General features: G+C 38.4%; 1 protein-coding gene across 1 annotated transcript in view; it reads left to right on the forward strand.

Annotated features, from left to right (window-relative positions):
• The window catches only part of CKAP5 (cytoskeleton associated protein 5), a gene marked incomplete at its 3' end in the record, with an annotated part of 35,555 nt that overhangs the window by 1,989 nt on the left and 15,650 nt on the right, over positions 1-17,916 (forward strand). Inside the window, exons 3-22 of the mRNA XM_010087457.1 lie at positions 6-212; positions 2,706-2,877; positions 3,920-4,052; positions 4,343-4,446; positions 4,772-4,885; positions 5,118-5,222; positions 7,813-7,902; positions 8,007-8,171; positions 8,975-9,103; positions 9,982-10,164; positions 10,587-10,700; positions 11,911-12,021; positions 13,233-13,325; positions 14,166-14,351; positions 14,809-14,903; positions 16,274-16,331; positions 16,414-16,539; positions 16,855-16,991; positions 17,147-17,321; positions 17,834-17,914. Coding sequence (XP_010085759.1) covers positions 6-212; positions 2,706-2,877; positions 3,920-4,052; positions 4,343-4,446; positions 4,772-4,885; positions 5,118-5,222; positions 7,813-7,902; positions 8,007-8,171; positions 8,975-9,103; positions 9,982-10,164; positions 10,587-10,700; positions 11,911-12,021; positions 13,233-13,325; positions 14,166-14,351; positions 14,809-14,903; positions 16,274-16,331; positions 16,414-16,539; positions 16,855-16,991; positions 17,147-17,321; positions 17,834-17,914 — 2,578 coding nt within the window. The remainder of the gene's footprint in view (positions 1-5; positions 213-2,705; positions 2,878-3,919; positions 4,053-4,342; positions 4,447-4,771; positions 4,886-5,117; positions 5,223-7,812; positions 7,903-8,006; positions 8,172-8,974; positions 9,104-9,981; positions 10,165-10,586; positions 10,701-11,910; positions 12,022-13,232; positions 13,326-14,165; positions 14,352-14,808; positions 14,904-16,273; positions 16,332-16,413; positions 16,540-16,854; positions 16,992-17,146; positions 17,322-17,833; positions 17,915-17,916) is intronic.

Raw genomic sequence — 17,916 nt, forward strand, 5'->3', positions numbered from 1 at the left:
TTCAGGACAACAGGAGAAGTAGCATCTGGAGTTGTAAATAAAGTGTTCAATCAGCCAAAAGCCAGAGCAAAAGAGCTGGGTCTGGATATATGTCTCATGTATATAGAAATTGAGAAAGGAGAGGCAGTACAAGAAGAATTACTAAAGGGTCTGGACAACAAAAACCCAAAAATCATAGTAGCATGTATCGAGACACTGAGGAAAGCACTAAGGTAAGCTTTGAGTTTTTAGTTTGTGGTTTGTTTCGGTGTTTGTGTTTCTTTTGCACCCTCTCACCCAGCAGTATGTAGAGTCTAATTTGTTGCTTAAGTCTTTTTAGCAGGTCCTTGTGACTGCTGAATAGGGTGTATCTTTACTGAACTGGTATTTTGTGACAACAGTTGAGCATTATGAGATTTGTCAGATGTGAGGGATGTCTTTGTAGGAGCCTCATCTGGATCGCTTTGGTTCATGGCAGCTGTTTACCAAACTTACATTTTTCACAATGGACCCCTGAAAGGAGGGCAGGTTTGGTGTGTCCTGTTCCAGGCTGTTGAGCTTCTCTTCTGAAGAGCTGAAATAAACTCACTGATGGGAAAACTAAAACGTAGTCTTTTTTTTTAAAACCTTTTTTAAAAAACAAAACAACCCACTGTTTTCCTCCCTGATGTGAGCATCTTTAATTGGGTACACTGTGTGTGTTTTTGGAAGAAAAGAAAAAGAAAAAAGGAAAAAGCTCATTGCACAGTGTTTCCAATGTCTGTGTAATAATTTCACTATTAAAAAGAAAAGCTGATAATGCTCCCTAAAACTAAAATCCAATTTAATTAAGACGGGGTAGTTGGTTTCAAGATTAGATATGTAACATCTTTTTTTGTTCCACTTCAAGTATGTTTGCTGCCTTTGAGCTGAGTGAAAAATATTGGCGTTTTATCAAATTCTTATACTTGCTGTATATATAATTCACTGTCTGTTGGATTCTTTTTTTTAAAGATAATTTTGATGTTAATAGAATACTTTTTTCTGAGAAAAGTAGTTCATGTGACAACTATATAGTATCGATGGAGAGTGTCTTATGCTAGGTATTTTTTTAGAGAACTTGCTAAAGTGTATGTGTAGATGGTCCTCGTTAAACTAATTGTTTCAGGCTTCTGTAACAGAAGTTAAAATAAAGCATTTGGCTTAGTACATTACCTGTGCTTCTACTAAGTGAAACTGCTGTCCCACATTTAACAATATGTTTTAGCTATTTTGATTGTCTCATCTAATCACACTACCGTGTAATTAGAAACCTGCATAACCTTCCTCAATATCTTTCAACTCATTATGTCTGTAAAATGTGCCGCATGTGCCTATTTTTTAATATGCAGTATTTTATTATCTTTGAGGTGGCAAGATGAAATTCTTTCATGGAGCCCTATTGACTTAATCTGTGTCTTCTGCTTCTGGGTTGTGTTGCTGCCTAAATTTGTCTTGTGCTTTGACAGGGTTTCTGCACTGATAACAAAATTTTTCTATGTTGTACCTAGGTGGGTAGCTTGGGTGCATAACTAGTTGAGCTTCTGGTGACTTTTAATCTTGTGCTAAGGTTTCTGTTCTTTCTTGTTTTGTTGTATGAATTAGATTAATATTATATAAATTAGATAAATACCTGTGAAAATTGTTATTCTTCCTCATATGTTCTTTTTTTGAGGCATGGTAGAAAGATAAAAATCTTGGGCAACTCATTTGTTCATATTCTTCATTTAAGTTATGTGTTTTCTGAGACTGGATCCTCTTTTGCAGGTTTTAATACTTAATATTTCTGAAAGTGGGCTTGGCAATATAAAGTTTAGCACTAGAATTTTTAGAAAGTGAGACATAAGTTTTACTTCCTGAGTAGCCACATTTACGAGCTTTTTTTCATGTGGTACTTGATTGGAGGGAAGCAGAAGAAAAAATGTGATTGGAAAGGTTAATTTAGAATTCTCAAAAAAATAACTTTTTTGGATTCAAAAGCATTTATGACTTCTGAGGTGATTTAGAAATTATGCTTAAGAACTGTAGCAGTTAACTGTACTATGAGTGTGAGAAGAAAGTTCTCATGTTTTCATTCAGCAGTGATTGAAAAAGGATGTTCAGTGTATGAGGTTCAACAAGCTGTAGGATCTGCTGATAGGGAAGAGTGATCGGCTGGGGAAACTTGTTCTATGTGTCCTTCCAGCAGCACGTATTTCAACACGTGTATTTTCTGTGAAGATGACCCAGGCTCACTATAATTATCTGGTCCAACAAGTGGAGGAGTCACTAATGCTTTTACTATAGTTTGCCTCCAAGGATAGACAAAGGAGATTCTATTCTGATGTGTTTAAAAAAAAAAAAGTAGGTCATACAAATTTTGGTCTAAGGACACTTTTCTCTTTTTTCTTTTCCCCCCCTTGGCAAGGGAAGAGATTTAAGCAGCAGATTGGATTGAGTGCTTTGAAGTAGTTTCGGAGGCATGATTTTGTAATTCCAAGCTGGGCGTGGAGGGTAGTTATGATAGGACAAATATTCTTTAGATTTTACAGTAGCTTAGTAGCATCACAAAATAATAGCTATAATAACGATTTGAGTAAATGACTCAGTCTCTAAATGTGCACTGGAAGCATTGCATAGATTGTTTTTAAAAAAGTAAATTCTTATTTGTGGCTCACTCTCTGGTTCCTATCTGGACACTGATGCTATTCCATGCTTTTAACTTTCAGTGAATTTGGTTCAAAAATAATCTCGCTGAAGCCAATCATTAAGGTATTGCCAAAACTTTTTGAGTCTCGGGAAAAGGCTGTTCGAGATGAAGCCAAACTCCTTGCTGTGGAGATCTACCGTTGGATAAGGGATGCTCTGAGACCTCCATTGCAGAACATAAACTCTGTTCAGGTAGGCAGAAAGTAGTTCTGTATCCAAACATTCGAGAAAACCCTTTAATTCTCACGTTCTATTATCCTGTGGTTTTGGGCATTCTTAAAATCAAAGCTGGGTTTTTTCAGTAACAGCAACATTTTTTTTTTTTAGCTTTCTGTAACTTTCCCTAAAGTGCTAGTTCCTCTCTGTTTATTTGTAAAGAAATTGTGACAATGTTTTGTTGCTCTGAATACGTGTGAAGTTTTTGGGGGGGAAGCTTTGTGTTGAAACTGAGGAGAGGATTTGCAAAGTAGAATGGTATTTCTTGGAGACCTAACCCGAGGGCAGCTGGTTACCATTGTAAAAGACCCCTGTGCTGAAAGTCTGCAGGTCAACCATTTTCCTTCTCAGTTTTTTTTTCCTGACGTTTTTTTCTTCTACATAGCCCATCAGACTTGTGGTGGTGGTGATGCTCAGGATGTGAGTGTTCCAATTCAGGAATTGGCATTATGTTATGATAGATAACTGCTACTGGCGATGCAACATTCCATTTTTTAAAAACATTGTAAAATTATTTGTGCATTCATCCCTCCTACCCACTTGTGTTAATTGTATTCAGGTGGAAAGCAGTTACTTGCTAGAAAAAGGCATGGTTTAAAAAAACCAAAACTGTCTCATCAACTATAGCTCAACATGTTTGTTTCATCTTAGTTTTAGTGTGTAATAATAGCGTGGCTGTAACCATAAGATCTTCCTTCATGCTCAGCCATTTTTATTCTAAAGCTTCTACAGAGGGGTCGCACTGTTCTGACTGTTCTGCAGTTTGTGTGTAAATATTTTGCATTGATTATTTTTTTGGAGGTGGTGTTCTGTGGATATACTTGGTCAAAAGCTTCTGAACGGTGAATGTGAAGGGGAAGTCACTACTTTAGTGGCAGAAAAAAGAACTTGAAATGTAATGCTATCCTGGCTTTGAAATGGGAAAACTCCACTGCTTTCCATGAAGGGTTGGTTGATCTTGGGGTGTGTACAAAATGTCTGTGGTACAATGATTTATTTTTTTTTTCCCTTTTGGCAGCTAAAAGAACTGGAAGAAGAGTGGGTCAAAGTGTCATCGGCTGCTCCTAAGCAGACCAGGTTCCTGCGTTCCCAACAGGAGCTGAAAGCAAAATTTGAGCAGCAGCAGGCAGTTGGAGGAGATGCAGATGGAGGTAAATCTCCAAAGTCTGTTGGAAAGTATATTGCTGGGATATTATTTGTGAAGGAATGCATTAAATTGTAAAGGTGCTTTTTACTCAGTGGTGCAAAACACGTGGGGTGCAGTACACAACAGGAAAACGTGGCTGGGGCAGAAGCTTTATATGAAAGTTTGTCCTTTGGAACAGCAAAATCACAACTGCTGATAGTAAATGTTTTTTTTTTAAACAATGAGCCTTTGGTGGTGCTGTAGTTAAGACTTCATTTGTCCCTCTGCTTATATTTTTCTCTCTTCTGATTGCAGGAGGTGATGATGAGGAAGAGGCGGTACCACAAGTAGATGCATATGAGTTGCTTGAAGCTGTAGAAATTCTTTCCAAGCTTCCCAAAGACTTTTATGAGAAAATAGTAAGCATAAACTTAAATACTAGCAGTTAGTTCTATGACGTGTAGGGCTAATGAGTCTTAAGATTTTCTGGCATTCTGCAATGGATGCTTTACTGCTAAAATTTAAATCAGAATTTGATTTACTAGCAAGAAAGCTGCAGTTTTAAGGAGATATATCCTGGGAAAGGACTGTATTTCATGTTTCATTGCAATTATTGTCGTTGAACTGTAGGGAGACTTTGGGTTTCTCAGGATAGAACTGAGTTTTAAAGTCTATTGTTTGTGGCAAGTATGCTTCTCTAGAACAGTTTGCAATTATAATTAATGTAAATTATTTGCTCTGTAGGAAGCAAAAAAGTGGCAAGAAAGGAAAGAAGCTCTAGAAGCTGTTGAACTGCTGGTGAAAAATCCCAAATTGGAATCAGGAGACTATGCAGACTTGGTGAAAGTTCTCAAAAAGGTAATAATAAAACCCAGAGTGCACATACAGTTTAATTTTTGCTATGATTTATTTGTATTATACTTTGAAAGTTATGGTTGAGATAATACAGATGAGCAGAAAATTATTAGCTGGAACAGTGGTGGAATAACCCAATCTGCAGCCCACTGACTGTTCTAAGAACAGTCCAAGTCTCTGAAAGTTGGATTTTCAGGTTTTCACGTTGTTTTGTTTGTTTGTTTTTTCTCTTCAGGTTGTTGGAAAGGATACAAATGTTATGTTAGTTGCTTTGGCTGCCAAATGCCTTGCTGGGCTAGCTACTGGCCTCCGAAAGAAATTTGGGCAGTATGCAGGGCATGTAAGTAAGAGCATGTACTTTTTTTCTTGTCTTATTGATGCTGGACACCAGGAAATAGCTTGCTGCCTTGTTTTTTCCTTGTTTTTTCTCTTCAGGTTGTTGGGAAGGATACAAATGTTATGTTAGTTGCTTTGGCTGCCAAATGCCTTGCTGGGCTAGCTACTGGCCTCCGAAAGAAATTTGGGCAGTATGCAGGGCATGTAAGTAAGAGCATGTACTTTTTTTCTTGTCTTATTGATGCTGGACACCAGGAAATAGCTTGCTGCCTTGTTTTTTCCTTGCCTGTCAAACCTTGGTATTTATCAAAGGTATTCTTTGCACAATTATGAATGCTTAGCTACTCCTTAATGGAGTAAGCAGGAAAATATCTTGCAGCTTAAGGTTAAAAGGACCTTGTTTTATTCACATTCAGCAGCATGAAGCTTAGTATTGCTGTAAATCTTCTGTACAAAGACAACTCTGAATTACTCTGCCATGAAATGAACTTTATTTACATTACCTCATCTGGAGATATACCCACAGAAATGGATTTGCAGGTCACAGTGGAAAAATAGCTTCTGAACCTGAGTTCTACTTAGCAGCTCTGTGATGTATGTTTTAGCTTGGTTGGGGTTTTTTTTAAAGGTTGGGGGAGGGTTGTTGGTGGGTTTTTTGTTTGATTGTTGTCTGGGTTTTTTGTTGTGTGTTTGTGTGGGTTTTTCTTGTTTGTTTTGTTTTTTGTTGTGTTGTTTTTTTTTTTTTATTCAGCTTTAAATAGCCAAACTACTGAGATTTTTTGAGTTCTGGGGATTTAGTTTAATGCTCTTCTCTGCTTTCCTTTGCTACTCTTTTCTTACCAAAAGCTAATATCAGGGAATACAGGGAAGCTTAGCCAGTCTCTGGAAAGAAAGGGAGCTTTTTTTTTATTCAGCTTTAAATAACCAAACTACTGAGATTTTTGTTACCAAAAAGTTCTGGGGATTTAGTTTAATGCTCTTCTCTGCTTTCCTTTGCTACTCTTTTCTTACCAAAAGCTAATATCAGGGAATACAGGGAAGCTTAGCCAGTCTCTGGAAAGAAAGGGAGCTTTTAATTTGTTGCAGTTATCTCACTTGTTTCTCAGGTCCATGTTGCTGTGTTCTTTAAGCTGCTCAGTCAGGTTTTTCTTGGGACAAACAAGAGGGATGCAGGCAAAGCTTCGACAAGGTATTTGCTGTGTCTGGCTGTCAGTAGTGTTACAGTTTGTGATGAACTGGAAAGTTACTGGATCTCACTGCTTCAGAAACATTCAAGTCTCCTGAACTCTGAACAACAGTTTGGGCAAAGTCTCTTTCATTCTGAAAGCTGTCTCTAGTTGTAAGCAGCATTCTTACACCTGGGTACACTTGATTTGTGTTTTAAAGGTTAGCCCTCCTAGCTACAGAGTTAGTACTGAAAAAGCCGAGCTTCTGAAGTAATGGGATAGCTCCATGGTTGACAAGCAAATGGCCTTGAGAGGATGAGTTTTTCAGTACTGTCATGGCAGCTATGAATTGCATCATCTCCTAAACCACAGACTTAATGATTTTAAATATTTCCTTCCTATGACGTTGTTCCCTGTAAGATTTAGGGGTGTCTACCACCTGCAGTGGCATGTATGAGGGTCTTTATGGTGCCATTCTGGATTAACTGAATATTTTTTTAGTGCTAAAGTCTCTGAGCAGGGAATTTGCAAGTTGCGGCCCCCAAAGGATGCCAGCCAAGCCTAGGTCAGCGTGTGTCTTTCTGCTAGAGAGACCGTACCTGAATGGAGCTGCTGTTATTATGGGCACATGTCTGCTGGTTTTTTTTGTTTATTTATTGTTTTATTTTATTTTTCAGCAGTGACTGACTGAGCAGCTAGGTTGGGTATAAATTGCTGTGAAATTCCAGTGTGGCATACTTGAGTGTCAGGGGTGGTTTTTTCAAGGTGATAAATCCCCAAAAATGTTGCTGTTTTTTTTCGTTTATTTATTGATTTATTTTATTTTTCAGCAGTGACTGAGCAGCTAGATTGGGTATAAATTGCTGTGAAATTCCAGTGTGGCATACTTGAGTGTCAGGTGTGGTTTTTCAAGGTGATAAATCCCCAAAAATGTTGCTCCAGGAAGGATTTGGGTTGCTTTAGAACCATGGTCTTGTGAGCTGTGGGTCAAATAAAGGCTTCTTAAGGAGCCATGCTGAGTGCTGTCAGGAAGCTGGGAAAGAGAGAACAGGTTATATACCCCCTTGGATCCTTATAGTGCAAGAGCACAGCACTCTGCTGTGAGATTGTTTAATTTCCATTCTATTGCTCTGTGTTCCAGACCAATAGAACCAGAGTATTCATGTGTAATTATGTGCACTTGTATAGCTGCCTTTTGTTTATCTTTGCCATGAAGTTGCTCAAAAATCTGGACTGGCATGAATTTAACAGCGGAAATCAGCTGGAATAAACTAGTTCCTACTATTGTTGTGTACTCCTGGAGGAGGCAGCAGTGGTGTTTGCGTTATTTGCTTTTCTGCAAACTACCAGGGAGCAGACTTTCAGGCTTTGCAGTGATAATAGTGAAGAGTGGGTTGACTTTGTTGTTTCGTTTTCCCTTTTCTGTAGGTTGTTCCAACAATCTTGGAGAAATTTAAAGAGAAGAAGCCTCAGGTAGTGCAGGCACTGCAGGAGGCCATTGATGCAATCTTTCTTACAGTAAGTAAGAGTGACAATTTTCCCACTGTCTGGGAATGGGTCTCTAGTTCTGATTTGCTTTTCTCTTACTTTACTGAAACTAATGACTTTATCCAACCCTGTAGACCACGTTGCAGAACATAAGTGAAGATGTTTTGGCAGTGATGGACAACAAAAACCCAACAATTAAGCAACAAACATCACTTTTCATTGCAAGAAGCTTCCGCCACTGCACACCTTCTACGCTGCCAAAAAGCCTGTTAAAACCGTTCTGTGCTGCACTTCTCAAGGTAAAGCAGGAGGAGCTGGTACTTCTCTGACATTGACTCAAGCACTGTTGTTATGAAGCACTGGATTGTTTTGGGAGAAAGACCCTTCTGGTAGTGCAAGGACTGAAGAGTTCTTGTGTGCTGTGTAGACATCAGAGTCAGTGTTGACTGATGTCAAACTTGAAGATGACTGTCAGTCATGGGAACAGTTTAGTCTCCTTTTTCTTAGTTTTCTGATACTGAAGACTCACCATTTTTATAATAGATTAAGACAGTGATTTGCAACTGTTAAACTTCTGGGCACTGTTCTTCTTGATTACTGCAGACATCTCTAGCAAGCTTCTATTGGAATGCTACATATAATTTACTGTGAATAAAAGAACCATTCATATACTGCAGTTACACTAGAGCATTTGCCAGTGTAACTGATAACTCTGTACTTGTTTCTCATTGCAAAATAGCCCTTTCCTTGTTATGGGGAATATCCCTGGCTTCAGAAATGGAGATTTGAATAGTGTTGTAGAACTTCAAACTCCTTGTGGAACTTTAATGATGTTGCAGCATCTATTAAAGCATGACTACCTTCTTGTGTGAAAGATCCCAAGATGGGAAACTGGCTATGTCTGAGAAACAGTAAACTTGATGGGTACATAGGAAAACAGAAGTGAAAAGTAACCTTTTTCTTTCTGTAGTGGAGTATTAAGGATTATTCTGTAGTGGATGTAGGTTTAAAAAAGGAGAGTGGATTTATACAGAAGGTGTCTTTAAGAATCTGTTTAGATATGAGCTGCAAGTCGTGCAGTACTATTTGTCTTTCTCTGCAGCATATCAATGATTCTGCTCCTGAAGTAAGAGATGCTGGATTTGAAGCATTAGGCACTGCCTTGAAAGTGGCTGGAGAGAAAGCTGTGAATCCTTTTCTGGCAGATGTAGACAAACTAAAGCTTGATCGGGTGAGTTTGTTACCATAAATGCTGGTGAGGGGGGAAAAAACAGCTCCATTTAAGATGCATCTTAGGCTGGAGAAAACAAAAGAGGATGCTTTAGCCAGTGACTTTCAGTACAGATTTTTGAAAATTATTTTTACTTAAATCAGCGATGTTGCAGGGAATTGGGAAATCTGTTTATTTCTAGCTAGATTATCAAGCATCTTTTCTTTGACTTCTACCTAAAATGCATTGGTATGTTAACATTGCACCCTTTCATTCTTGCGTAAAGTATCTGTTTGGCTTTAAGGCTGTATTGTCTATGAGGTGGGTTGTGGGGTTTGGTTTGGGTTGTGTTGTTGTTGTTGGTTGGTTGTATGTGGGGGTTTTTGTTTGTGAACACTTTCCCTGTTGTCTGAAACAGAGTTCAGGGCTTTAGGTCACAACCACATGTTTAATTCTGTGTTATTAGACAGGATTTGGTAGTAAAGACTTACTTGCTAACACAAAGTTTTTTCATGCTTTTAAGCTGACAGGTTTGAGTGAATGATGGTTTTATAATTTAAGGTGCTAAGAATTAGTCTGTAGAGCATCTATAAATGTTGGGGGGGACACGACACGTCAATGCTTTCTGTGTGTATAAATGCACTTCATTTTGAACTCGGAAAATTATTCTAGCAATACAGTGGTGGCTGATGCCATTGACTGGTTAACATTACTACTGTAAGGAACACAGGATGACAAAATTTTGTGAAGTAAACTACTTTACCACTCTGGAAAAAACATGAAGAGTTTAAGTTTGAGCCACTGCTGTTGGAGGGATGCTGTACATCCAGTTGTGGTAGCTAAATAGCCTTTTTCTTTTCTCCCCACCCCCCCCCTTATTTTTTTTAACTGCTTGTCAGATTAAAGAGTGTGCTGAGAAGGTAGAACTGGTTTATGGTAAAAAGGCAGGAGGAGCTGCTGAGAAAAAAGAAGGCAAGCCTATTAGTGGAAAGACCCCTGCTCTTTCAGGGACTGGTGGAGATAAAGAAACAAAAGATGCAGCAGCCAAGCCAGGACCACTGAAAAAAGCACCCCCTGTGAAGGTAACAGATTGCCAAGAGCTGGTCTGACAGTCAGTTGTCTCTGATTGCATCAAATAGTTACTTATGGAAGATCAAAGGTGGCCTGTTGGGTGTCTCCTTCCACTGAGGATATGCTGTCCTTCTCTAGGAGTAGGGGAGCCCAACAACAAAAAGAATCTGGGGCTTTCCGAGAATGTACTTGATGAAATCTCAGTTTTGATGATACAAACTGTCCTGTCACTTATATCTTAATACCAGATTTTGATATTGAAATAATGATAGACCACTGGAGACATTGTACTGTGTATCGCTTGTTTGTATATTCTATTATTATTGTCATTCTCATTTTAGAATGTAGAAGTGTGGAAAAACAGCAGCTCTTTTGGTATCTGATGACCAAGAGACCTGGTTGATCTTGACTAACTTGTCCATTTCCTTTGTAGCCTGGGGGCCCACCCAAGAAAGGCAAACCAGCTGCAGCTGCAGGTATGGGAGGTGCTGGAGCTAAAGGCAAGAAGGGTCCCGAGACCAAAGAAATATTTGAAGCGGAGCTCTCCGTGAGTATTCTGTTGTTCTCTGCAACATGAAGTCCTCTATATAGGCAGCTTTGTTTCATCAGTTCTTCAGCTACTATGGAATTTTTCACTGAAGTTGGGGTTTTTTTGGTAGGAAAAGGGAAGGCAATACACTTAAATAGAATTCATAACTGGTAAAATGGATGTTTGATACGTTCTGGTAAACACACACCTGTTCTTCAGGTTGCTGTTGGTACCAGGCTGTATAAAGACAGTAAACAATAAATCATGTTAATACAATAGTGGATGTCATGTTGTCCCTGAACTAGGAACAGATGAAAAAAGTAACGATGTGACTACTTTATATGTAACTTAGGATGCATGATTTGCTGAAGGTGTCTGGTACTAAAAGCCTGGGAATATAGTGTTCTGGAGTTTACATTCAAATCTGAAGTAAATACTGTAATAATTAAACTCATGCAAGTTTATTCTGTGCTGTTCGTATTAAGTTACAGTTCAAGAAAATGACTGAATTCTGGATGTTAATTGAGTGTCTGCCTATCTTCTTGGTAGGGAACCTGGTAAACTAACCTATCAGTAGGTCAAACAGTAACAAAAAGCTATTAAAGCTTTGCTAGATGTATTTGTAAGTTTTTTTTGAACTGTCAGTTATCTTTAGAGTGTTGCTTAAAATGAACACTTTCCATTATGTGTGCAGTTTATACTGTTGGTTATACAGTGGAAAGTGAGTATCTACTTCCTGAAGGTGATACAGATGCCAGGGAAACAAGGGAAGTTTTTGTCATTTTTTGTATACTAAATAACTTCAATTCTTCATTTTGTTAAAATGGATGCAGAAGATATGTCTTCTCCCAACCACCCTTCTCAACTGCTGGTTTGTTGCTGTGAATGTTTTCAGATTTCATACAAAATTATATTGGAAATTTTAGGTTACCTCTACTTGATTTTACAAGTATATAGTGGCTACCCAGGATTATTTTTGACTGTCTGCACAATTTACCATACTTTTCAGAGATTACTTTTCTGTTTCAGTACAATTCAGCAGCTTCCAGAACTCCTAAGACCCCAACTATAATCCATATAAAATCTTTTCAAACTACAGCAAAAAGTTTTCATATTTGGTAAATGTATCAGTGTGAGGGTAATTTCAGTGTATTATCTGTCCTTAAGCCTGCTGCCCCTTTCCAAAAGGATACAGTGGGGTGTTAACCTGGTCCTGATCTGTCTGCAGATAGAAGTGTGTGAAGAGAAAGCTGCTGCTGTCCTTCCAGCTTCTTGTATCCAGCAGTTAGACAGTGGTAACTGGAAAGAGAGGCTTGCCTGCATGGAGGAATTTCAGAAGGTAAGTGTGCAGCAGTTGACAAGAAAAGAGTTGGGTAGGGACAGTAACTTCTTCAGCTTTTTAGGCCTGGTAACTCTTTTAAAAGACATACCAGTAGAAGTGATATGTCAGCGCTTCAGATGGATTAAACAATACTTGCAAAAAACTTATAAAAAGCTTATGTAGCTTGAACTGTCTCTTACTCTATAACGAGAGCAGAGTAAGTCTTTTAGTTTAATGTAGATAAGTATGTTTTTGTCAAAAATGCTTGTATGTGGATTGAGGATGCATACAGAGAGGTCTTTTTAAAACCCTAAGTAATTTAAAGCTTAGTCTTAAAGATAACTAGGTTTAAACTAAAAGTTTTGCAATGATTGAGCAAAACCAGTTGGAAGTACATCCCTGCTGAGTGCATGTTGGGCAGCAATTGATTATAATACTAATATTTCAGTCAGCACAGAGTTGATGTTTGAAGCCTTGTGCAGTACCAGCAGTCTTCACAGCTGGTGGTGAGTGCTTCACGTAGTCACAAACAAAAAAGCATCTTGTCGCTCAAATGTGAAGCCTGGCTTTCTTCCCATGGTATCTGTTGTAAGACGTTTGAGAGTTCATATTTAAAAAGGCATCAGCTGTAGACGTACAAATAGTTCATACCTCTACACCATTACAGTTGCAACTGAGTTTTAGAGTTTTGGTGGAAAAGGTGACTAACTTAAGTTATGAAATGGTGACTGGCTGCACTGAGATGCTGCTGCAGAAGCCAGCTTTGCTCAAATGTAGAGATGTTACTGTTTCAGTGGAATGGTTAAGCCTAACAACAACTAAAACCAGTAATTTAGGTGACATTCAGGGTTAACCTCTGCTGGGTAGTCAGCATTCCAGTATGCACAATATGCTTCATCTTTAAAAAACAAAACAAAAAAAACTAACAGAACTTGGGGTTTTTTTAGTGATCTGTTAAATTCCCAGGGCTGGAATGGCCAATAGTGCTTGTAAGGACACTTGTTAGAGAACGAAGTGTAGCAATGTGAATGTTGGCACAGTACCTGTAAAAATGGGCTCCCTCTAAAAGTGTTCTTATAGTGAGGATCTTCTGTTAAATTCTTATGCTGAGTATTTCTGCAACTTAGTTCAGTATTAAGAAAATATTTACAGGACAGTTGAGCTAACTTCTGTTTGTTTTGGGTTTTACGACTTGTGGCCCACTGGCTAACTTCATGTTTATCCTTTAGGCTGTTGAGCTTATGGAGAGAAGTGAAATGCCTTGCCAAGCTCTAGTAAGAATGCTGGCCAAGAAACCTGGTTGGAAGGAAACAAATTTTCAGGTAATTATCCTTCAGTAACTAACAGTCCATTTTTGTTACTTAACATAAGCTATGTAAGCCCACTGAAGGGCTGTAGCACCATGACCACAGTTGTATCTGTGGTCTAAGATAAACTCTGAAATTTGATTTTATTTCTGCTGATGGTTGGGACTGAGACAATATTTGAAGATACCCAGATGTGCAGATGTGTATATACATATATGTAAGATCTAAAAGTGGATGATGGCTGCCCAGTATTATTGATTGTGTGTATATACATATAGACATAAAAATATGCATTTGTGTGTATAATCACACAAATTCATATATATACAGGTGTGTGTATCTAAAATATGTATCTCTGTATGTGGGAATAAAGAACTGGTGGTTAGCAAAAATGTAGACTGACCTTCAGGTTAGAGAATGGTTGTGGACAAGTGTGGCAGCACTGCAGAAAGCCCTACTGCAAGCGTGAGAAGCAGCAGGTTCAAAGCACCATGTAGTGGAAAACAGACAACCTGAAGGTCAGTAGAATGTAAAAGCAAAACTGAGATTATGTAATCCTGGGTGATAAATTGGGAGCTTGCATACAGGACAGTAGCATTTGCTCTTGGCAATGTTCCCCTTCAGCAAACCAGAGTGTGTTTGGTGTGTTTCAGCGTGCCGTGCTGATCCCGGAGGGCCGGAGATCGGCATCTGAATGCAAATGTGTTTGAACACATTTTTATATATTCAAATGCATATATTTGTGTTTACTCACACATACCTTTTTTTTATGTCTATAAAAATTCATAAAATAAAAAATTTGGTCTAAAATATGTGAAGACATGAGTAACTTCCTTGCTGTTGTGGACATTGCAGGTGATGCAGATGAAGCTGCATATAGTTGCATTGATTGCACAGAAAGGAAACTTCTCCAAAACTTCAGCCCAGGTTGTGCTGGATGGTCTTGTAGACAAGGTTGGTGATGTGAAATGCGGCAGTAATGCGAAAGAAGCCATGACAGCAATAGCAGAGGCTTGTCAGTTGCCATGGACTGCTGAGCAGGTGAGTGAGCAGCAAAGATGTTCTTACAGTAAATAAAATGAGAAATATTATTTTGAGTGTTTTTTCAGTCTGAGGAGTAAGTTCTAAATCTGTGATTTTAATCTGTTCCCTGAAAGTGATTTGTTTGCTCTGAAGATCTCTCCTAAGGCAGAAGTTCAATACAAGTTCCTCCCCAAGAGGAAGTAATGAGTAGTAAATCAGTACTTTGCTGAAATATTGCCAAAGCAGGTACCCACCCATGGCTGCTTCTAACTACTTTAGGAACTTCTGGTTTGCTTCAATTGCAATTGTATTCTTCTACAGTGACACAACACATTTTTCCTCATGTGTTACCCCAGCTGCTTCTGTTTTACTGGCAGTGACCTGTGTTTTTTACAGGTGTCTTCAGTCTTTTATTGCAGTGCTTTGTCACCTGGTTTGCCAGTGAAAACTTACACTTAACTCTCTTCTGTTCCAGGTTGTGGCTATGGCTTTCTCTCAAAAGAATCCAAAAAACCAGTCAGAAACTTTGAACTGGCTTTCAAATGCAATTAAGGAGTTTGGCTTTTCTGGGTATGTCTTTTAAGTAAATTACTAAGAGAAGTTTGAATAAAAGTGTTTCTAATCTGGGCTTAAGAACCCATTCTCTCTTGTCAAATTGGTCTGAAGAGGGTGGCTGCAGGTGTGTCTGAGCTTTTGTTCCAGGTGTTCTTCTAGTTCTAAATGTGTAAATGAAAGTATCTGACGCTACTGCTAGTGTAGGATACTATTACACTACTCAATGTGTTATTCACTCAGCCTTCTCTGAAGAGCCTTCTGCTTAAAATTTATGTACTATAGGCGTAGGCTGTGCAAGGACCTGTGGTGTTGCATGTCTGCTATTCCTGTTCTACTTGCATACACCTACACCCAGGTGGATAGCTATATTTTATAGCTTAAAACAACAAAAATGGCCAGCCTACAGAAGAGTATATACCAGCGTGGTTATTGCTCTCCTTGGGAGAGATTTTGAGGCTGATAACAGGATGAAATTTTAGTCAGCAAAACAGCCATTATTGCCTGTGGTGCTGTGAGGGTAAGAAATGTATTCTCCATCAGAATCAGGGATAGCATTCCTGAATTATTAATCACCAGTCTCGTAACAGAATGTGGTCAAGCATATGTAGTACATTTTACTCATGAGAACAACATTTCTAAGCAGTGAAGACTTAATACTAATTTATTTGACTCATTGGACAGTTACTATGCCTGTCCAAGTTGTTTTGCAGCTATTAAATGGATAGTAACATCAATTAAGTCTGGAAAGCAAGCTCTCTTCTTCAGTAAATTCTCCCCAAAGTATGTATTTCCGGCAGGGTAATCTGTAGACACATACTAAACAGCAGTGTTTGAGGCTGCACAAAGGAAGCTTGCGCGATTTGTCTCTTTTCTATTGAATTCAGTGGTGGTATAGAAGACTCAGTAATCTAAACCTGCTTTTCTTTCTCTTGTCATTTGAAACTTGTGCTTTTTTCTGGATGATCCTGTGACAGACTAACAACCCAGACGTCACCCTTATTATGTAGCCATGTATCAGGTGCTTAAATTAATTTTAGACTTATCCCTCAGGATTTCAATCTGAGAAATCATGTGGGTGACGTAGTTTAAGAAACTTTGCAGCTGTAATAATAGTAGTCTGATATAAATTACCTTGTGTTTACTGTATTGATTTTCATAGTAGGCTATTCCCCAAACTGATCTCCTTAAGTTTTTTTTTTTAAATAGCTACCATCTACACTGTGCCTGTGATATTATTTTATAAATGCAAGTATCTTCTGCTTGTAAGTTAGTTTTATGAATCTCTTCTTGGCACTTTTTTTTTCTTTAGCATATTGTGATGATTTGTTGGTGGTGCTTCTTGTATTGGTTTTCACTTACGGGGGGATATCTTTTTTTTCCCACAGACTGAATGTCAAAGCATTCATCAGTAATGTGAAGACAGCTCTTGCTGCTACTAACCCAGTGAGTAAATTGAGAATTTTAATCCTGAATTATTATCAATCCTTAATTTGAAGACTGAGTGCTTTTATTCTTTTTCTGGCAGGCTGTAAGGACTTCTGCCATTACCTTGCTGGGAGTCATGTATCTTTATGTGGGACCTCCTTTGCGAATGTTTTTTGAGGATGAGAAGCCAGCCCTTCTCTCCCAGATAGATGCAGAATTTGAAAAGGTATGAAGTGTAGCTCTCTTGTTACCAAGTATCATTCAGACTGCTTGGAAACTTTAGTAGCTGGAATCTGTAGTAAGTGAACCAGTTTTTTTGCTGATGGCTCACCAAAGCAGCTGTAAACTCGTTATGTCTAGCTATGCCAGTAGTCATGTTTTTCGGGACAAACTTAAGAAATTTCTGGTTTTGTTTGAATAGCATGTTTTAGAAGTCCGTTGCTGTGAGACAGCACACTTGTATTGTGCAAGTGGTTTTTATTTTACGTGTCAAATGAAGAATGCTAAAATAACTGTTTCTGGGTTTTTGTGTTGCTTGCAGATGCAAGGGCAGACGGCACCAGCCCCGACTCGTGGCATTTCCAGGAACAGTGGTGGAGGTGGGGATGATGGCGAGGAAGAGGAACAGGAGGAAGCTGGGAATGATGTTGTGGATCTCTTGCCAAGAACAGATATTGGGTAGGTTTGGATTCTGCAACCTGAAGATGTACTTTTGCTGCAATTCAGAACTTTGTGTTTATAAAGACTTTTGAAGCATAAAACTGGTGTTAAAGCACTCAAATGTGGAAAGACGCATAACTAAGAAAATGGGCTTTTTACCTTTTTTCTGACAGTGATAAGATCACAGCCGAACTAGTGTCTAAGATTGGGGACAAGAACTGGAAGATCAGAAAGGAAGGTCTAGATGAAGTGACAAGCATAATTAATGATGCAAAGTTCATACAGCCTAACATTGGAGAACTTCCAGCTGCTTTGAAGAGTCGTCTCAATGACTCCAATAAAATCTTGGTATGTTATTCAAAATCCTTTTTCAGCTATTTCTACCTTAGAACTCAAGATAGACTATTTTTTGATTTCTGAAGCCTGCTTGTTACTCTGTCTGTTACAATGTCATGAAATCAACAGTTGGAGAACAGTGAACTGAGTATTTCTAGATCATGTGTCTGCCTGTTTTTTCTGAAGATTTGTCTTTGTCTTGGCTTTGTATTTAAAAAAAAACCTTCAAAAAAAGGGAAAATACACCTCTACTCTGAATGTGATATAAGCAAATGAAAAAAAAAGTTTGAGTAATTGCTGTGCTTGTGACAAAAGTGAAGTGTCCCTTGTTTGAAAATTTTTTTAGTTGAATTTTATTTTAATTTACTCAGAATATAGAAATAACTTAACTGATGGTGAATTTGAAGCCTGGAATAGATACCATTGAGCAGGCATTCTAAAGTAAAAACTTAGGTGCATGGCAGTGTTACTTTTTCCTGTACGACTTCAAGTATTTTATTCCAAGACTTTTTTTTTATGTGTAGGTGCAACAGACACTGAGCATTCTTCAGCAGCTAGCAACAGCAATGGGCCCCAATATCAAACAGCATGTGAAAAATTTGGGCAT

The sequence above is a fragment of the Pterocles gutturalis genome, unplaced genomic scaffold (assembly GCF_000699245.1).
Source record: "Pterocles gutturalis isolate BGI_N339 unplaced genomic scaffold, ASM69924v1 scaffold12531, whole genome shotgun sequence".
NCBI classification, from domain to species: Eukaryota; Metazoa; Chordata; class Aves; order Pterocliformes; family Pteroclidae; genus Pterocles; species Pterocles gutturalis.